This window comes from Dermacentor andersoni, chromosome 6, assembly GCF_023375885.2.
Source record: "Dermacentor andersoni chromosome 6, qqDerAnde1_hic_scaffold, whole genome shotgun sequence".
In the NCBI taxonomy this organism is placed as follows: Eukaryota; Metazoa; Arthropoda; class Arachnida; order Ixodida; family Ixodidae; genus Dermacentor; species Dermacentor andersoni.
In genome coordinates this window covers 137,103,366-137,125,586 of record NC_092819.1, presented here as the reverse complement: position 1 = coordinate 137,125,586, position 22,221 = coordinate 137,103,366, and the positions used below count along the sequence as shown (strand labels likewise).

At 50.0% G+C, this 22,221-nt stretch overlaps 1 protein-coding gene across 1 annotated transcript; it reads left to right on the top strand.

Moving 5' to 3' along the window:
* Positions 1-10,236: 10,236 nt before the first annotated feature.
* Positions 10,237-17,027, top strand: LOC126523570 (very long chain fatty acid elongase AAEL008004-like). The gene is made up of 2 exons (XM_050172172.2): positions 10,237-10,317; positions 15,437-17,027. The coding sequence occupies exon 2, from the start codon at positions 15,486-15,488 to the stop codon at positions 16,347-16,349; it is 864 nt and encodes a 287-aa protein (XP_050028129.1). The 5' UTR covers positions 10,237-10,317; positions 15,437-15,485; the 3' UTR covers positions 16,350-17,027.
* The last annotated feature ends 5,194 nt before the right edge of the window (positions 17,028-22,221 follow it).

Here is a 22,221-nt window from a genome sequence, read left to right as displayed (position 1 = left end):
GTAGGCGACGTCATGATTCTCGGGCCCTCGTTCAGGAATCGCTACGCACGTCTAGATTTTGTGCTTGACTGTTTAGGTAAAGCGGCTTTGCTGCTCAACACGAGAAGGGATGCCATTTTGGAGAGTGCCAAACGCTGGTTCTAGGGCATTCAGTGGACAAGGATGGCATAAGACCTGATATAGCAATAACTGCTCATGTTGATGCCTTTAAACAACCTCGCTAAGTAGAAGAGCCACGCAGTTTCTTAGGCTTTTGCTCACAGTTCCTTCAATTTATTCCTGGATTTGCTAACATCACGTCAACGCTAACGGCCTTGCTAACGGTGCTTCCATCTTTGGATGGACAGTTGAATGTGAGTCGCCGGAGGCGTACTGTTTCCAACTCTTCACTTAAGCCTCATTTAACCATACCTATCTATGTCACACGACCCCACCAATTGTGCTATCGGTCAAAGGCCATATTTAAAAAATCTGCTCAGACTAAAAAAAAAAAGCAAGTGGCATACTGCACACGATGTATCCGGCATTTCGAGCCGTGATTTGCTGCCAGATGCGTCAAATCTCAGTCTTCTCCGCACGACCGCTGAAAGGAATAGCTCCCTCTCTATTAGCGGCACGGCCGCCTTGTGCCCTCGTTTTGCCTGTGCGGGCAAACACACACTCGCGGTTACGCAAAGGCAGTCATTATATAGCACAGTTGCTAAAGTGAGGGGACCTGCCACGGTAGCGTATTCGTAAAAGTGAGAAGACCCGCTTTTTATTCGATAGCGTGATATGTGCGCAAAGTTGCGCTAGTTGATACATATGCACGCATGCACAAATAGATTTGATTTTTGCAGCGAGGCTGTATACCTCTACCATCCAAGGAAATTTTCGTGTCGTTGCTGGCTTGATAAGCAAAAGCCACCCACACGCAGGCCGATACCGGAAATAGTGCAATACCAACCCGACCAACGGGGGAGGTGAAGCAGGCGTTAAGCACTCGATCCCCATACGTGGGCTGATCACGAAGATAGTGCAATACCGGCCTGATCCGCTGCGGAGGTGAAGCGGGCGTTAAGCACTCCCAATACGTGGGCCGATCCCGAAGATAGTACAATACTGGCCCGACCCGCGGCGGAGGTGAAGCAGGCGTTAAGCACTCGATCCCCATACGTGAGCTGATCACAAATATATTGCAATACCGCCCCGACCCGCTGCGGAGGTGAAGCGGGCGTTAAGCACTCCCAATACGTGGGCCGATCCCGAAGATAGTACAATACCCGCCCGACCCGCGGCGGAGGTGAAGCAGGCGTTAAGCACTCCCAATACGTGGGCCGATCCCGAAGATAGTACAATACCGGCCCGACCCGCGGCGGAGGTGAAGCGGGCATTAAGCACTCCCAATACGTGGGCCGATCCCGAAGAAGTACAATACCGCCCCCACCCGCGGCGGAGGTGAAGCGGGCGTTAAGCACTCCCAATACGTGGGCCGATCCCGAAGATAGTACAATACCGGCCCGACCCGCTGCGGAGGTGAAGCGGGCGTTAAGCACTCCCAATACGTGGGCCGATGCCGAAGTTAGTACAATACCGGTCCGACCCGCTGCGGAGGTGAAGCGGGCGTTAAGCACTCCCAATACGTGGGCCGACCCCGAAGATAGTACAATACCAGCCCGACCCGCGGCGGAGGTGAAGCAGGCATTAAGCACTCGATCCCCATACGTGGGCTGATCACAAAGATAGTGCAATACCGGCCCGACCCGCGGCGGAGGTGAAGCGGGCGTTAAGCACTCCCAATAGGTGGGCCGATCCCGAAGATAGTACAATACCGGCCCGACCCGCAGCGGAGGTGAAGCAGGCGTTAAGCACTCGATCCCCATACGTGAGCTGATCACGAATATAGTACAATACCGTCCTGACCCGCTGCGGAGGTGAAGCGGGCGTTAAGCACTCCCAATACGTGGGCCGATCCCGAAGATAGTACAATACCCGCCCGACCCGCGGCGGAGGTGAAGCAGGCGTTAAGCACTCCCAATACGTGGGCCGATCCCGAAGATAGTACAATACCGGCCCGACCCGCGGCGGAGGTGAAGCGGGCATTAAGCACTCCCAATACGTGGGCCGATCCCGAAGAAGTACAATACCGCCCCCACCCGCGGCGGAGGTGAAGCGGGCGTTAAGCACTCCCAATACGTGGGCCGATCCCGAAGATAGTACAATACCGGCCCGACCCGCTGCGGAGGTGAAGCGGGCGTTAAGCACTCCCAATACGTGGGCCGATGCCGAAGTTAGTACAATACCGGTCCGACCCGCTGCGGAGGTGAAGCGGGCGTTAAGCACTCCCAATACGTGGGCCGATCCCGAAGATAGTACAATACCCGCCCGACCCGCGGCGGAGGTGAAGCAGGCGTTAAGCACTCCCAATACGTGGGGCGATCCCGAAGATAGTACAATACCGGCCCGACCCGCGGCGGAGGTGAAGCGGGCGTTAAGCACTCCCAATACGTGGGCCGATCCCGAAGATAGTACAATACCGCTCCCACCTGCGGCGGAGGTGAAGCGGGCGTTAAGCACTCCCAATACGTGGGCCGATCCCGAAGATAGTACAATACCGGCCCGACCCGCGGCGGAGGTGAAGCAGGCGATAAGCACTCCCAATACGTGGGCCGATGCCGAAGATAGTACAATACCGGCCCGACCCGCTGCGGAGGTGAAGCGGGCGTTAAGCACTCCCAATACGTGGGCCGATCCCGAAGTTAGTACAATTCCGGCCCGACCCGCGGCGGAGGTGAAGCAGGCGTTAAGCACTCCCAATACGTGGGCCGATCCCGAAGTTAGTACAATACCGGCCCGACCCGCGGCGGAGGTGAAGCAGGCGTTAAGCACTCCCAAAACGTGGACCGATCCCGAAGTTAGTACAATACCGGCCCGACCCGCGGCGGAGGTGAAGCAGGCGTTAAGCACTCCCAATACGTGGGCCGATCCCGAAGATAGTACAATACCGGCCCGACCCGCAGCGGAGGTGAAGCGGGCGTTAAGCACTCCCAATACGTGGGTCGAGCCCAAAGATAGTACAATACCGGCCCGACCCGCGGCGGAGGTGAAGCGGCCGTTAAGCACTCCCAATACGTGGGCCGATCCCGAAGTTGTACAATACCAGCCCGACCCGCGGCGGAGGTGAAGCAGGCGTTAAGCACTCCCAATACGTGGGCCAATCCCGAAGATAGTACAATACCGGCCCGACCCACGGCGGGGGTGAAGCAGGCGTTAAGCACTCCCAATACGTGGGCCGATCCCGAAGATAGTACAATACCGGTCCGACCCGCTGCGGAGGTGAAGCGGGCGTTAAGCACTCCCAATACGTGGGCCGATCCCGAAGATAGTACAATACCGGCCCGACCCGCAGCGGAGGTGAAGCGGGCGTTAAGCACTCCCAATACGTGGGTCGAGCCCAAAGATAGTACAATACCGGCCCGACCCGCGGCGGAGGTGAAGCGGCCGTTAAGCACTCCCAATACGTGGGCCGATCCCGAAGTTGTACAATACCAGCCCGACCCGCGGCGGAGGTGAAGCAGGCGTTAAGCACTCCCAATACGTGGGCCAATCCCGAAGATAGTACAATACCGGCCCGACCCACGGCGGGGGTGAAGCAGGCGTTAAGCACTCCCAATACGTGGGCCGATCCCGAAGATAGTACAATACCGGCCCGACCGGCGGCGGAGGTGAAGCAGGCGTTAAGCACTCGATCCCCATACGTGGACCGATCCCGAAGATAGTGCAATGCCGGCCCGACCCACGGTGGAGATGAAGCGGGCGTTAAGCACTCCCAATACGTGGGCCGATCCCGAAGATAGTACAATACCGGTCCGACCCGCGGCGGAGGTGAAGCAGGCGTTAAGCACTCCCAATACGTGGGCCGACCCCGAAGATAGCACAATACCGGCCCGACCCGCGGCGGAGGTGAAGCAGGCGTTAAGCACTCCCAAAACGTGGACCGATCCCGAAGTTAGTACAATACCGGCCCGACCCGCGGCGGAGGTGAAGCAGGCGTTAAGCACTCCCAATACGTGGGCCGATCCCGAAGATAGTACAATACCGGCCCGACCCGCAGCGGAGGTGAAGCGGGCGTTAAGCACTCCCAATACGTGGGTCGAGCCCAAAGATAGTACAATACCGGCCCGACCCGCGGCGGAGGTGAAGCGGCCGTTAAGCACTCCCAATACGTGGGCCGATCCCGAAGTTGTACAATACCAGCCCGACCCGCGGCGGAGGTGAAGCAGGCGTTAAGCACTCCCAATACGTGGGCCAATCCCGAAGATAGTACAATACCGGCCCGACCCACGGCGGGGGTGAAGCAGGCGTTAAGCACTCCCAATAAGTGGGCCGATCCCGAAGATAGTACAATACCGGTCCGACCCGCTGCGGAGGTGAAGCGGGCGTTAAGCACTCCCAATACGTGGGCCGATCCCGAAGATAGTACAATACCGGCCCGACCCGCAGCGGAGGTGAAGCGGGCGTTAAGCACTCCCAATACGTGGGTCGAGCCCAAAGATAGTACAATACCGGCCCGACCCGCGGCGGAGGTGAAGCGGCCGTTAAGCACTCCCAATACGTGGGCCGATCCCGAAGTTGTACAATACCAGCCCGACCCGCGGCGGAGGTGAAGCAGGCGTTAAGCACTCCCAATACGTGGGCCAATCCCGAAGATAGTACAATACCGGCCCGACCCACGGCGGGGGTGAAGCAGGCGTTAAGCACTCCCAATACGTGGGCCGATCCCGAAGATAGTACAATACCGGCCCGACCGGCGGCGGAGGTGAAGCAGGCGTTAAGCACTCGATCCCCATACGTGGACCGATCCCGAAGATAGTGCAATGCCGGCCCGACCCACGGTGGAGATGAAGCGGGCGTTAAGCACTCCCAATACGTGGGCCGATCCCGAAGATAGTACAATACCGGTCCGACCCGCGGCGGAGGTGAAGCAGGCGTTAAGCACTCCCAATACGTGGGCCGACCCCGAAGATAGCACAATACCGGCCCGACCCGCGGCGGAGGTGAAGCAGGCGTTAAGTACTCGATCCCCATACGTGAGCTGATCACGAATATAGTACAATACCGTCCTGACCCGCTGCGGAGGTGAAGCGGGCGTTAAGCACTCCCAATACGTGGGCCGATCCCGAAGATAGTACAATACGAGCCCGACCCGCGGCGGAGGTGAAGCAGGCGTTAAGCACTCGATCCCCATACGTGGGCCGATCCCGAAGATAGTGCAATGCCGGCCCGACCCACGGTGGAGGTGAAGCGGGCGTTAAGCACTCCCAATACGTGGACCGATCCCGAAGATAGTACAATACCGGCCCGACCCGCGGTGGAGGTAAAGCAGGCGTTAAGCACTCGATCCCCTTACGTGGGCCGATCCCGAAGATAGTGCAATGCCGGCCCGACCCACCGTGGAGATGAAGCGGGCGTTAAGCACTCCCAATACGTGGACCGAACCCGAAGATAGTACAATACCGGCCCGACCCGCGGTGGAGGTGAAGCAGGCGTTAAGCACTCGATCCCCATACGTGGGCTGATCACAAAGATAGTGCAATACCGGCCCGAACCGCGGCGGAGATGAAGCGGGCGTTAAGCACTCCCAATACGTGGGCCGACCCCGAAGATAGTACAATACCAGCCCGACCCGCGGCGGAGGTGAAGCAGGCATTAAGCACTTGATCCCCATACGTGGGCTGATCACAAAGATAGTGCAATACCGGCCCGACCCGCGGCGGAGGTGAAGCGGGCGTTAAGCACTCCCAATACGTGGGCCGATCCCGAAGATAGTACAATACCAGCCCGACCCGTGGCGGAGGTGAAGCAGGCGTTAAGCACTCGATCCCCATACGTGGGCTGATCACAAAGATAGTGCAATACCGGCCCGACCCGCGGCCGAGATGAAGCGGGCGTTAAGCACTCCCAATACGTGGTCCGATCCCGAAGGTAGTGCAATACCTGCCCGACCCGCGGCGGAGGTGAAGCAGGCGTTAAGCACTCCCAATACGTGGGCCGATACCAAAGATAGTGCAATACCAGCCCGACCCGCAGCGGAGATGAAGCGGGCGTTAAGCACTCCCAATACGTGGCCCGATCCCGAAGGTAGTGCAATACCGGCCCCACCCGCGGCGGAGGTGAAGCAGGCGTTATGCACTCCCCATACGTGGGCCGATCCCTAAGATAGTGCAATACCAGCCCGACCCGCGGCGGAGGTGAAGCAGGCGTTAAGCACTCGACCCCCATACGTGGGCTGATCACAAAGATAGTGCAATACCGGCCCGACCCGCGGCGGAGATAAAGCGGGCGTTAAGCACTCCCAATACGTGGACCGATCCCGAAGGTAGTGCAATACCGGCCCGACCCGCTGCGGAGGTGAAGCGGGCGTTAAGCACTCCCCATACGTGGGCCGATCCCTAAGGTAGTGCAATACCAGCCCGACCCGCGGCGGAGGTGAAGCAGACGTTAAGCACTCGATCCCCATACGTGGGCTGATCACAAAGTGCAATACCGGCCCGACCCGCGGCAGAGATGAAGCGGGCGTTAAGCACTCCCAATACGTGGACCGATCCCGAAGGTAGTGCAATACCGGCCCGACCCGCGGCGGAGGTGAGGCAGACGTTAAGCACTCCCCATACGTGGGCCGATCCCTAAGGTAGTGCAATACCAGCCCGACCCGCGGCGGAGGTGAAGCAGACGTTAAGCACTCGATCCCCATACGTGGGCTGATCACAAAGTGCAATACCGGCCCGACCCGCGGCAGAGATGAAGCGGGCGTTAAGCACTCCCAATACGTGGCCCGATCCCGAAGGTAGTGCAATACCGGCCCGACCCGCGGCAGAGGTGAAGCAGGCGTTAAGCACTCCCCATACGTGGACCGATCCCGAAGATAGTTCAATGCCGGGCCGACCAGCGGCGGAGGTGTATGCAGTTGACCATCAAGGGGCCGACATACACAGTTTGCCTGGTCATCCTTTTTTACAGAGTGGAAGCGTACTGAGTGTTTTTTTTCGTTCCTACCCCATTGAAAAAATATGTACGAGAATTTCACGAGAACTTCTGGACGCTCCGTAGACTCAACGACGTCATATGCCACGTGTATGAGTGGACATCGTCACTAAACGAGATTCTCATATGGCTACATTAAGTGAGATCGTTCTCGTGTGGGTAGGTTAAACGACATTATTCTCGCATAGCTATGCTTGACGATATCATTCTCGTTTGTGTACGCCACATGAAAATGTTCTCGTTCAGCTATGCAAAGTGACACTATTCTTGTTTAGCTACATTCTACAAGTGTTCTCATTTGTGTTGAACGAGTTCTTTTGTTCATGCAATATTTTTGATGAAGTTGCACACAGTAACATCTTCTGCCAACATTACAGCGAGTTAATTTCGATCACACGTTAATCGGCCGATGTGCCAGCTCTGAGACAAAGAGGACACATTTTAGGACACGCAGTTAACACAAAGCATCTTTATTTTGCATCCCGAAACATGGTGGCCAGGTGCTTATTCAGGTGCTTGTTCAGGTCATTCAGCCTCCTTGCCTCTGTATCCACAGTGCTCGTCGTTTTTGACACAAAGGGCTCGTATGCCTCTGCACAAAAAATGTAAACAATGCAGCCGACCCCTGTTAGATTCCAACAAGCCATTGGAACTGACATGCACAATAGGCGGCTCCACTGCGTAACTGATTGGGCTGGTTCTTGCATGATATTATGTGTAAAGCGTGAACATCTCATAGAGAAACAGGAAAAAGAGAACACGGAAGCTTATGAGTTTTCTACCTACGTGAATTGATATTTCAACATTAACCACAGCAGTTGAAAGCAAGTGCTCGTCCTCGCATTGTCTTGTTCCCATTTCTGTTAAATATTCGTGTTTTACAAACAAGATAAATGACTGCAGAATTGTAATACAAGACCACAGAAATGCTCTAATACTTTTCCACAAGTATTTTACATTAAATGAACAAGTATAACCAGCTCATGCAAGTGAATACACAGATTGCACAGCTTTTTGCTACCGCACTGCGGAATATGCCGATGGAAAACACTCCATAGATGCTAGTACAGAATTCTTTATAGGAAAGATTAATGCACCTTTAACACTACTATAGAAACTAAATGATAGTTTTTGTTAGCGAGCTAGAGAACATCACTAGATGTACACATACAGCTATAAACTACCTAGAACAGTAACAATTAAAAAACAAAGAAAAGCAATAATTCAAAAAAGAAAACCTACAAACGTACACGTGGCTCGAACCGAGGACCACGCACTCGCAACCTCGCTATTTTTCTATGGCACCACGAATCACGGTCGGGGAGAGGCGCTATAACGCAGGTTTTTGTATCGGCTGCTGATGCCGCGCCATTATAGTGTATCAAATATATAGTGAGGGGCCCCCTCACTATTGTCACTTCCTCGCGCAAGACTTGAATACGGGGCACCGCCTGCGCACGCCGAGGACACCTGTTAGCAAGGCTTATAACGGTCGCGGCTGGGCTGTCATAGAGGTGCGCCCAGGGCGTTCTGGTTCTTACACTGCGTGCGTCCGAAGGCCATTGTGGGCCACGGTCAAGGCGAACGGGTGGACGCGTCGTCCACACACGCACGCGTCCCTACCGCGTCCTTAGCGGCGGCGCTGCGACTTTGAGCAAGAAACCGGGAACATGGAGAGGGCGAGCCAGTCGTCTTTTCCGTCAAAGTCAAAGTGGCAGGCTGAGTGCGCAATACAAAAAAGAAAAAAGGAAACGGGATACAAGAATATATAGCCGACGCACGTCCCGATTTGTTCCCCGCTGAGCACCAAATTCTTAAAGAACTCGGGGAAAGAAATAATAATGTAACAAAACCAACAGACAAAGGCGGCAGTTATTGTAATCTGGCCTATATAGAAGTACAACAATGAGGCCGCCAAACAAATGAGCAACCGCACCGATTACAGAAAACTCGACTCTAGCCCAACTTCAGACTACAGCAATATCGTTCAAAGCCCAGGAGCAATATTTTCATGGGACCACTAGAAATCATTACCCTTTGTACGCCCCTTCCCTAGCCCCTCTGCCACGAAAAATCCAGGCCCCTTCCACGAAAAATCACACACACACGCAACCTCACCTATATATTGACCCCTGCACTAGTTTATCGGGTGACTACGTTTCACCGCCTAACAAATGTTGAAACTAAATTATTGGGTTTTACGTGCCAAAACACTTTCTGATTATGAGGCACGCCGTAGTGGGGGGACTTCGGGAATTTCGACTACCTATAGGGTTCTTTAACTTGCACCTAAATCTAAGTACACGGGTGTTTTCGCCCCATCGAAATGCGGCCGCCGTGGCCGGGATTCGCTACCGCGACCTCGTGCTTAGCAGCCCAACACCATGGCCACTAAGCAACCATGACGGGTCCTAACGTATGTTATCGCACAGTGTAGGGCGTACCTGCATGTATCGGAAGTTTCTGGAATGTTATCGATGGTTCTATCCGCTGACTGTTGTCACCGAACCTTGTGTAATCTGATTGCATGTATGCGCGACGCGAATGGTGTAATACTTTGTGGAAGACACGCGGGCAGCAGCAATTACTCTGGAACGTTCGACGACTGATGTATAAAAGCCGACGCGCTTGACCCGCTGATCAGATTTTCGACGATCGCCGACTGCGTTCGCCGCTGTCGCCGTTCTTTGAGTGTAGCCTGTTTTTGAGGGCACAGGTTCGCCCAATAAAACGCTAGTTTCTCCACTCCCAGTTTTGCTGCTTTCTTCACCGTCACTACTACGTGACAATATACTGTGCCGAGGAAAGGCTACGTCGCCTTGAAAAAAGACAAGTCCACTTGTCGAAACGTTGGCTCCCGCTTTTACCTTGTTCTCGTCTTGCTCGTCGTTTTGAATTTCCATCTCTCACCTTCCCCGTGTTTTCGCCGCTCTAATGGAGTGAGTGGCAGCCCTCGCGAGTCTTCCTTATGAGCAAGGCTCGCAGGGGTGGCGAGTGTACGGTGACATAACAATGGTCGCTGGCTTAACCCCGAACCACCCGACTCATCCGAGTCCGTGGTGCTACTGCGTTAATTGAGGGCTCGCACCGAGAAAAACGTACAAAGTGCAAGATTCCGAAGGAGGGGCCCGTCGTAAGACGTTTCCTCTCGTTCTTCCTTCGCTGGAGACGTTCTTCTCCCTCACGTCGACAGCGACAGCGTTCATTCAGCAATTCAGCAGTAGCGGGGCAGGGAACGGAGCGGCCGCTCAGCGAGCCCGGGCAGCTCAACGCTTCCCAGCATCTTTGGCGTAGGTAGGTGTGTCACTCGAAGCGACAAGTATCTTTTTTTCAAGTTTTCTTCCGAAGGCTTATTTGCCAATCAGAATTGCGCGATGTCTGTGTCAAAAGCAAGAATTCTTGTTTTCTTTTGTTTTCTCAGTGGAAGCATACATTTAAGTTCACTTTCTCTATTTCATTTCCCACGACTTCGGGGTACGTAGTTAATTTGCGTGGTGTATGCGTGGGGATAGCACGTTCGTAGTACATACGCAAGTACATGAACACGTCTAGTATTTCACAGTACGATCCACTTCTAAACGTCACGCCAGTATATGTGGAATTCAATATCACATAATTTCATGAAATGCGTGTTCTGAAGAAAACTGGCAGCTGATATCATGGGCTAGATAAGATATCAATTTGTAAAAGATTACTGCGGATACCTTGTTTAATTTTACTATAGTAATCGATGTTGGTATTTTGATCAGGTGCCCGCTTTGCTGGAGACCATATCAACTGTACGTCCTGTTCATTTATTTATTTTTATGTATGTTTTAGCATTGCAATACTGTGCAGGAGGAGAGCTTTAATTAAGAGGAGACTTTCTTGCTCTTGACAGGACTTTTTTTAACTGCTGTACTTCTACTAGAAAATGCAACATGCAAGAAAATTGAGAACACATTGGAACAGATACCATGTGTTCGACGTAAGTTATGCCAAAATGTTGAAATATACAAGCTAGGCGTGTATCTACAGAATCAAGGTAACGTTGTTTGCCGTTGCTTGGAGCAAGTCGGACTATATTTTGTATTTCACCTAATTACATACTTACTTATTACCTTTCCAACTTCTCGAGTATTGTACTCAGATCAAAAGTGTCAATGGGAAAATTGTAGACCACCTTGAAAAATTCCCGATTCAGATTTCCGTTGATCAGTACGCGCTACATAAACGTTTTTTCCCAGCGAAACACTTTTTCTCTGGCTTTCGCGAGCATCTTTCAGGCTGGGGAAGAAACTTTTGTGTTTGGCGCATTGAGCAACAGAAGTCGAATCAGGATTTTTTCAGGATAGTCTACAATTTTCATATCGACACTCTTGCTCTGAATATCACATTTAATTTAGAAATTGATTTGAAACTAATTATGTTAATAAGCGACATACACAAAATAGTCTGACTTGCTCCAAGCGACGGCAAACATTATCACATAGTTCTGTCCTGCTGGCACTTGCATATCTTGCATATCAATTTTGGCGCAACTTACGTGGGACGCACGGTAAATACAAACAAAAGCGTCAGAACTGCACACGAACTACGGAAGGTAACAAGTGGTGCAGAACAAGTAACTTGCTGTGCAAAGTGCAAGAACAAGGATGGTAGGACAGAGGTAGGCTAGCGTGCCTGTGAACTATGCAGTGAAACACAACGTACAGGAAACTAAACCATGCCTTACACGATTAAACTCGCTGAGGCACAGACTGGCCACGAGCAGTAGCAATGAAACGAACGTTACATTATCTCTTAATAACCATCCGTGATGGCCAAGAGGTTAAATGGTATTCTGACCCTGGGTATGAGGTTCTCACGGCCACGGCGGCCGCATTCCGAAATGCAAAAGAGCTGGCGCACTTAAATTTTGGCACACGCCAAAAAACCACAGATAGCGAATATTTATCAGCGGTTCTCCACTACGGCGTCTCTCATAGTGTGCGTATCGCTTTGTGAAGTCAAACCCAATCAGCCAACAAATCAATCCACCAGACAGTCGAGGAATTTTGCTTCCAAGAAATACTCCAGTGCGTAGCGACAGAGATCCAGAGGCCACCGTGTTCAACGCCCAGTTGAAACTAATAGCGTGGAAGCGTGAAACAAAAATTGCAGTTCCTTCTCAAGAGCGAGGCTGGCTTTTGACGTTGGCAGCATTCCAGGAACGGAATCGCATTGTCTTCGTGTAACCAATGTCGCGGCGGAAAGTACGGCGGTGCATGTACACCTGTGCAGGGGGCGGCTGCAGCCACTGCGCAAACTGCTGGCTCTTATAACGTTTCTGGTCGCGTAGCAGCTTGATAGAAATATATCTAAAGCATTTGAAAGACGCATTTAATGCGCGTATCGTGGTGGTCCTGGCAGTGTCATTGTGGCTCGCTGACTGATCTCCGTTAAATGGCCCCTCATTACTCTCATATATGCGTGGCAGGTCGTGCCTGGCATCTCGTTTCATAGCGAAAAAAAGAAAGTACGCTTCAGCGCAAGAACTGAAGTACTATAGCTTTTTGCAATGTGGTAGGATTTAAACGCGATTAGCTTCGGGTCAATCTCAGCTGGTTAAAGCCATTGAAATAGCTTCTTGCCACTATACCGCCAGACACGCTCGGCAGGAAGGCTGGCAACAGAAGCGATGGTCTTACACACTTCAATTGTCTAATGTTATGCTGATAATAGCAGCTTTGGTGGAAAACATGTGTGGCGAGCAACAGCGGCAAGTATCTTTGGCAATCTTTCGTTAATTAGTGTATTCTCCTAACGCTTACGCGCTGTATTTTCACTTTCGTTTAGCGTAAGTTTTTTCAGGGCCATTTTTTACTTCCCGCTTACATTTTCACCTGCGGCAGCCTTCATTGCTTTCATCATCATCATCATCATCAGCCTAATTACGCCCACTGCAGGGCAAAGGCCTCTCCCATACTTCTCCAACTACCCCGGTCATGTACTAATTGTGGCCATGTTGACCCTCCAAACTTCCTAATCTCATCTGCCCACCTAACTTTCTGTCGCCCCCTGCTACGCTTCCCTTCACTCGGAATCCAGTCCGTAACCCTTAATGACCATCGGTTATCTTCCCTCCTCATTACATGTCCTGCCCATGCCCATTTCTTTTTCTTGATTTCAACTAAGATGTCATTAACGCGCGTTTGTTCCCTCACCCAATCTGCTCTTTTCTTATCCCTTAACGTTACACCTATCATTTTTCTTTCCATAGCTCGTTGCGTCGTAGTCAATTTAAGTAGAACCCTTTTCGTAAGCCTCCAGGTTTCTGCCCCGTACGTGAGTACTGGTAAGACACAGCTGTTATACACTTTTCTCTTGAGGGATAATGGCAACCTGCTGTTCATGATCTGCGAATGCCTGCCAAACGCACCCCAGCCCATTCTTATTCTTCTGATTATTTCACTCTCATGATCTGGATCAGCAGTCACTACCTGTCCTAAGTAGATGTATTCTCTTACCACTTCCAGTGCCTCGCTACCTATCGTAAACTGCTGTTCCCTTCCGAGACTGTTAAACATTACTTTAGTTTTCTGCAGAGTCATTTTTAGTCCCACCCTTCTGCTCTGCCTCTCCAGATCAGTGAGCATGCATTGCAGTTGGTCCCCTGAGTTACTAAGCAAGGCAATATCATCAGCGAAGCGCAAGTTACTAAGGTATTCTCCATTTACTCTTATCCCCAATTCTTCCCAATCCAGGTCTCTGAATACCTCCTGTAAACACGCTGTGAATAGCATTGGAGAGATCGTATCTCCCTGCCTGACGCCTTTCTTTATTGGGATTTTGTTGCTTTCTTTATGGAGGAGTACAGTGGCTGTGGAGCCGCTATAGATATCTTTCAGTATTTTTACATACGGCTCGTCTACACCCTGATTCCGCAATGCCTCCATGACTGCTGAGGTTTCGACTGAATCAAACGCTTTCTCGTAATCAATGAAAGCTATATATAATGGTTGGTTATATTCCGCACATTTCTCTATCACCTGATTGATAGTGTGAATATGATCTATTGTTGAGTAGCCTTTACGGAATCCTGCCTGGTCCTTTGGTTGACGGAAGTCTAAGGTGTTCCGGATTCTATTTGCAATTACCTTAGTAAATACTTTGTAGGCAACGGACAGTAAGCTGATCGGTCTATAATTTTTCAAGTCTTTGGCGTCGCCTTTCTTATGGATTAGGATTATGTTAGCGTTCTTCCAAGATTCCGGTACGCTCGAGGTCTTGAGGCATTGCGTATAGAGGCTGGCCAGTTTTTCTAGAACAATCTGCCCACCATCCTTCAGCAAATCTGCTGTTACCTGATCCTCCCCAGCTGCCTTCCCCCTTTGCATAGCTCCCAAGGCTTTCTTTACTTCTTCCGGCGTTACTTCTGGGATATCGAATTCCTCTAGATTATTCTCTCTTCCATTATCATCGTGGGTGCCACTCGTACTGTATAAATCTCTATAGAACTCCTCAGCCACTTGAACTATCTCATCCATATTAGTAATGATATTGCCGGCTTTGTCTCCTAGCGCACACATCTGATTCTTGCCAATTCCTAGTTTCTTCTTCACTGCTTTTAGGCTTCCTCCGTTCCTGAGAGCTTGTTCAATTCTATCCATGTTATGCTTCCTTATGTCAGCTGTCTTACGCTTGTTGATTAACTTCGAAAGTTCTGCCAGTTCTATTCTAGCTGTAGGGTTAGAGGCTTTCATACATTGGCGTTTCTTGATCAGATCTTTCGTCTCCTGCGATAGCTTACTGGTATCCTGTCTAACGGAGTTACCACCGACTTCTATTGCACACTCCTTAATGATGCCCACAAGATTGTCGTTCATTGCTTCAACACTAAGATCCTCTTCGTGGCTTAAAGCCGAATACCTGTTCTGTAGCTTGATCTGGAATTCCTCTATTTTCCCTCTTAGCGCTAACTCATTGATCGGCTTCTTATGTACCAGTTTCCTCCGTTCCCTCCTCAGGTCTAGGCTAATTCGAGTTCTTACCATCCTGTGGTCACTGCAGCGCACCTTACCGAGCACGTCCACATCTTGTATGATGCCAGGGTTAGCGCAGAGTATGAAATCTATTTCATTTCTAGTCTCGCCGTTCGGGCTCCTCCATGTCCACTTTCGGTTATTCCGCTTGCGGAAGAAGGTATTCATTGTCCTCATATTATTCTGTTCTGCAAACTCTACTAATACCTCCCCCCTGCTATTTCCTTTTCATTGCTTTAGCGTTCTCTTAATAGTCGCTTCTTTGTTTTTCTTTGTAATTTGCTTGTCACCAAAGCTCAACAGCACCACAATGGTATGCTCGTCGATAAATGCATTTTGAGGAGATTGCGTACCACGGCTTTTTTAGATACAACGCCAGTAAGAGCCTATTTATGTGCTGACTCACGCAGAACCCTTCCGAGCTCCAACACCGGCCCCAACGAAGTCCAGCGTGCCACCATGAAGTTCAGCTTAAACCCCGTCACGCTGTCGTACCAGATCCGGCAGATGGGCGACCCTAGGACACGGGACTACCCACTCGTCATGGACCCCCTCTTCGTCGTGGCGCTGCTGGCCGCCTACCTCTACTTCGTCAAGGTGGCCGGCCCGCGCTGGATGAAGAATCGGGAGCCGTTCCGCATCCTCAACATCGTGCGCGTTTACAACTTGGCTTTGGTGCTCATCAACCTGCGGTTCCTCTACGTAGTGCTTCAATTCACCTACCTCCCCGGCGGCCATTACAACCTCTGGTGCCAGGGCATTACCGGTCACATGACCGACGAGATGCGCGAGTACTACCGCACGGGTTACGTGTACACGGTGTCACGCTACATGGACCTCCTGGACACCGTCTTCTTCGTGCTGCGCAAGAAGTTCACCCACATCACCCACCTGCACGTGATCCACCACACCATCGTGGTAGGGAACGTCTGGTTCTTCACGCTGTTCGCACCCGAGGGCCAGCCCGCACTGGGCATGTGCCTGAACGTCTTCGTCCACGTCATCATGTACTCGTACTACTTCCTCGCCACGCTAGGGCCCGGTGTGCGGAAGTACCTCTGGTGGAAGAAGTACCTGACGACCATGCAGATCGTGCAGTTCGTGATCATAATCGTGCACATGTCCGTTCCGCTGTTCGTCGACTGTGGCTTCCCAAAGAAACTCATCATCGTGGGAAATCTGCAGACGTTCCTGATACTCTGTTTGTTCATCAACTTCTACATCAAGACTTACCTCGCCAGGCCCAATCACCCCATTCGACAGGACCTCGACGGCGTGAAGGATGCCGCAGTCGAACCCTTAAGAAATGGGAAGAGCGACTAAAGGCCACACGCCTGACGATGACCTTCAGCCACTTGAACCATCATGATGACCTTGCAGGGCTGCTTGCCAGGAGCTTCGAAGACGTGCCTGTGGTGTGAATCGCATCACCGCGATTTCCGGAGTGCTGATAGATATATTATGAAGAACTGACTGTCGGGTAGCCTTGCACTCCTGTTTGAACATGATGCTGACTACAAACACAAACACGAAACAGACAGTGCTCGTAATTAGGGAGTTTCTGGCTTGTCCGTAAAACGTACTACCTTTTGAGGAATACATGGTTGGTCAAGACACGGATAACAGCCTCAACGCTGCCAGTCATTGTCTTGTGAGTTATTGTCATAAGACAACGCGGTAGAAAGGTTTCTTCGTCGCATGAGTGTTCCCATACAAGAAAAAATTATAAAAAAAAGAGCTGCCTGCGGACGAACAGCTCTCTACTGGGGCTTTACACCAACATCTGAGTAGAATGCACGTAGTTACTGGCTAAGAGCTTTGTGTCCTCTCTAGCTCTACGCGTGGGCCACTCAGTGGAAATGGAGCCCCAGAGTGGCGTCACAAACACGACTGCTCACGCCTTCGTCCCCGTTAAGTCGATATTCTTTGTAATGTCATACTTATGCGGGGTGATCATTTTCAAGTTTTAGCGACTTATTAAAAACTGTCTGTGGAAGATAACGTAATGTTTGTCGTTGAAGTTAATTATTCGAAGCGGCGGACATTACTAGCACTAGAAATCGAAACACATATAACTAACAGAAATTGAATAATTAACTTCATAATGAATTACTTTACGGCACATATTGCAATTTAGGAATTGTATACCGGTGATTTTTCAAGACGTCTCCGTTTGAAATGAATTTACAGGATCACACCAGTTTCGAGATAGTGTTTGCTAGAGTGAGGGACCTTGAGAAATAATATCTCGAAATATATTGACGCTAACGGCAACCAAAAGACCGCATAGTATATAGTGTTTTCTTGTGAAAAATAATCAGAAAGATAATTAATTCAAAGTGGTAATATTGTAATGCATATAAGGAAGGTAGTCGGGTAGATAATCGCTTCTTTCGAGCCCATACTGAGCGGATGACTGGCAGAATCCCGAGCTAGCCTCGTATTTCGAAGGCTCCTTGCGCCCGACATTGATCCAAGAGCCTGAACCAAGTGTTGGCAAAGTAAAGCACCTTTAGGCCACATTTATTTGTTCATTTCAGTGAGGTCTACACGTATATCCTATAATATCGCCTGATTGTTTTACAATTGGCACTATGCACAACATTTGGCGAGGTCATGCTTGTCTGATTACTCCCTTAAGTATCATTCCTTAAATTTTGAGTTTCGAGGGTTCCTTATAAACGGAATTTGTACCCACTGTGGAATGCGTATGGTATGTTGAATAACGCCGGCCGAGGCCGGTTTGTGCAGTTGACCTGGCATAGTTCCGAGTCTACAAATCATTTGTGCTAAACGATCCTCGCAGCTACAGCTCCATTACAAAAAAAAAAAAAAAAAAACACGTAATTCAATTCAGATCATATGCGAATTACCTGAGTACCAGAGCCACATTAGAAGGAACCACTCAACCACTCCGAAGCAGTAAGTGTCGACAGGAGAAAAAAATACAGTAAAGACAATTGAATAAACACGGAGACAGTGAAGCGCAACTTGTGCGAGCTCTTAGAAAATATTACTGTATTGTACTATTATTACACCTAACTGTGCATTAATATCACTGAGGGCAGACTGATGCGCGACTCACATGCTTCTTGAATAAAATAAAGAAGCTTCCATCAGTCGTCGATCAAAGTATGATTATGCCTATAGCAAACAATTATCATATATAACGCCGACGCACCTTTGCAAAGCATGGGACACCATGATAATACTCATAATTTGCGCATAAATTGTTAATATAATCCCTCAGCACCTTACGTTTAAGGAAGTTTTATCAGTGTAAACAATCCCGCCAGACATGGTAACGTGGCTCAGTAGACGCCACTTACGATCGCACACATTTCTTAACAAGCTGAATTGAGCATTCGGGATTCCAAGCGGACAAACGAAATCTGCTGCCTGAGCGGCATCTGAAAAAGTACTTTTTTGAGTCGCATGCAGTACCATGGCACCACTGCATACTACTTCAGAGTTCCAAACTTACGGCCAGATATTGGGCTAGTCAGTGGCTTCGCCATTGGCTCGGACGCCGTCGATATCGACGGTAGTAGTCCCAGGGGAAGAATTGGACATTAAATCGATTGTTTCGATAGAATCGATTGTTTCGAAGGTCCAGGTTGTTCCCTACGTTCCCTGAATAGGGTGCAGCGGTGGCGTAGAGGTAGAGAATCCGCCTCGCGTGCAAGGGGACCATGGTTCGAATCCCGGTGCCGCGCAATTTTCCACCGGATTAAAAAAAAAAATCCGCGTGTTGATAAAATTGCATAAACAAGCCTGTAGTGCGGCCTGAGCCCGGTGATCAGAACCGGTAACGCACTCCCTCACCAGAACAGGATTGGTCACCTTGGTGCAGTACTTGCCAGGTTAGGCAAGAAGCACGCTGGAGACAAGTCAGTGGGGGAATATGGCACAGGCACTAGGAATAGCAGGGGAGAGTTTATTAGTAGACTTTGCAGAACAGAATAATATGCGTATAATGAATACCTTCTTCCGCAAGTGGGATAGACGAAAGTGGACGTGGAGGAGCCCGAATGGCGAGATTAGAAATTAAATAGACCTTATACTCGGCGCTAACCCTGGCATCATACAAGATGTGGACGTGCTCGGCAAGCTGCGCTGCAGTGACCATAGGATGGTAAGTACTCGAATTATCCTAGACTTGAGGAGGGAACGGAACAAACTGGTACATCAGAAGCCGATCAATGAGTTAGCTGTAAGAGGGAAAATAGAGGAATTCCGGATCAAGCTACAGAACAGGTATTCGGTTTTAACTCAGGAACAGGACCTTAGTGTTGAAACAATGAGCGACAATCCTTTAGGCATCATTAAGGAGTATGCAATAGAAGTGGGTGGTAACTCCGTTAGACAGGATACCAGTAAGCTATCGCGGGAGACGAAAGATCTGATCAAGCAACGCCAATGTATGAATGCCTCTAACCCTACAGCTAGAATAGAACTGGCAGACCTTTCGAAGTTAATCAACAAGCGAAAGACAGCTGTCATAAGGAAGTATAATATGGATAGAATTGAACGTGCTCCCAGGAACGGAGGAAGCCTAAAAGCAGTGAAGAAGAAGCTAGGAATTGGCAAGAATCAGATGTATGCGTTAAGAGCCAAAGCCGGCAATATCATTACTAATATGAATGAGATAGTACAAGTGGCTGAGGAGTTCTATAGAGATTTATACAGTACCGGTGGCACCCACGACAATAATGGAAGAGAGAATAGTCTACAGGAATTTGAAATCTCACAAGTAGCGCCGGAAGAAGTAAAGAAAGCCTTGGGAGCTATGCAAAGGGGGAAGGCAGCTGGGGAGGATCAGGTAACAGCAGATTTCTTGTAGGATGGTGGGCAGATTGTTCTAGAAAAACTGGCCACCCTGTATACGCAATGCCTCATGACCTCGAACGTACCGGAATCTTGGAAGAACGCTAACATAATCCTAATCCATAAGAAAGGGGACGCCAACGACTTGAAAAATTATAGACCGATCAGCTTACAGTCCATTGCTTACAAAGTATTCACTAAGGTAATCGCAAATAGAATCAGGAACACATTAGACTTCTGTCAACCAAAGGACCAGGCAGGATTCCGTAAAGGCTACTCAACAATAGACCATATTCACACTATCAATCAGGTGATAAAGAAATGTGCGGAATATAACCAACCCTTATATATAGCTTTCATTGATTACGAGAAAGCGTTTGATTCAGTCGAAACCTCAGCAGTCATAGAGGCATTACGGAATCAGGGTGTAGAAGAGCCGTATGTAAAAATGCTGAACGATATCTATAGCGGCTCCACAGCCACTGTAGTCCTCCATAATGAAAGCAACAAAAACCCAATAAAGAAAGGCGTCAGGCAGGGAGATACGATCTCTCCAACGCTATTCACAGCGCGTTTACAGGAGGTATTCAGAGGGAAGAATTGGGGATAAGATTTAATGGAGAATACCTTAGTAACTTGCGATTCGCTGATGATATTGTCGTGCTTAGTAACTCAGGGGAACAATTTCAATACATGCTCACTGACCTGGAGAGGCAAAGCCGAAGAGTGGGTCTAAAAATTAATTCGCATAAAACTAAAGTAATGTTTAACAGTCTCGGAAGAGAACAGCAATTTACAATAAGCAGTGAGGCGCTGGAAGTGGTAAGGAAGTACATCTACTTAGGGCAGGTAGTGACGGCGGATCCGGATCATGAGACGGAAATAATCAGAAGAATAAGAATGGGCTGGGGTGCGTTCGGCAGGCATTCTCAGATCATGAACAGCAGGTTTCCATTATCCCTCAAGAGAAAAGTGTATAATAGCTGTGTCTTACCAGTACTCACGTACGGGGCAGGGACCTGGAGGCTTACGAAAAGGGTTCTACTTAAATTGAGGACGACGCAACGAGCTATGGAAAGAAGAATGATGGGTGTAACGTTGGAGGGATAAGAAAAGAGCAGATTGGGTGAGGGAACAAACGCGAGTTAATGACATCTTAGTTGAAATCAAGGAAAAGAAATGGGCATGGGTAGGACATGTAATGAGGAGGGAAGATAATTGATGATCATTAAGGGTTACGGACTGGATTCCAAGGGAAGGGAAGCGTAGCAGGGGTCGGCAGAAAGTTAGGTGGGCGGATGAGATTAAGAAGTTTGCAGGGACGACATACCACAATTAGTACATGACCGGGGTAGTTGGAGAAGTATGGGAGAGGCCTTTGCCCTGCAGTGGGCGTAAGCAGGCTGATGATGATGATGATTATGATGATGATGATGATGATGATGACTAAAATATTACAAGACGACGTGAAACGTAGCGTAAAGCCCTGCATGCGGCCAGTCATTGCAACTCCATGTTTGTGTGGCTAAATGTACTGCGTCAATGCTGGGCATAAGACGGGAAACTAACGCCCACTATGTCGCATATTCTGACATGAGATTGCACGAAACTGCCCTGCGTACGCTCGCGCGAATGATTTGATTTGAGTTGTTTGATTATACCGGGAAGTGCTGACAACTTTCGTCGGTGGCTTTTGCTTTTGTTTGTAACGAGTTGGTCCGTGTCTTACTAACAGGCCGAGGTGTTGCCTGGTTGCCAGCAATGAACAAACACAGCTGCGACTCAAGACACACACACGAAAAAAACACACTTTATAAAACAGAAGTCAAAGCAGTGCCAAACAGCGTAGTGGCGTTGAGTCCATAAAATATCAACATCGATTTACGAGAAGGGTTCATGGCATGCAAGTGCAAACCGAGGGCATGCAAGAAATCGCACAAGCTCAAAACAAACTTTTGGCTCGACGCCGTCCTGGCAATTGTATAAGGTTAACCAGAGAGTCCAAGTAGATCTCATCAAAATTGCGGAAAGAAAAAAAAAGTTCACCGGTTGCTTCTTTATCCGGAAGACAAGTCCGGAATGCGTAGGCAGTGCAGTGACGCTTGCAGACGCTCGAGCACGGCCGATTCCCGCAGCAGTGGCGGGGGGGGGGGGGGGGGGGGCGTTTTCCCTTCCCCCCCGTCTCATCAACACCGGAGAGACGCCGCAGGTCCTTGGGAAACCACAATGTGTCCGGATGGAGCCCCCTGCGAACCCGGGTCCAGGAGCCCGTCAAGGACCTGCCTTCGCACACAGGCTGCGTTCCACGAACGGTCCCTGCTTACGTCATGCCCGCTATACACCAGGCCATCGCGACAGCTTGGATGCG

What these genes read in the sequence shown, in the direction of transcription:
- LOC126523570 (XM_050172172.2), top strand. Translation starts at nt 15,486, where the DNA reads ATGAAGTTCAGCTTAAACCCCGTCACGCTGTCGTACCAGATCCGGCAG.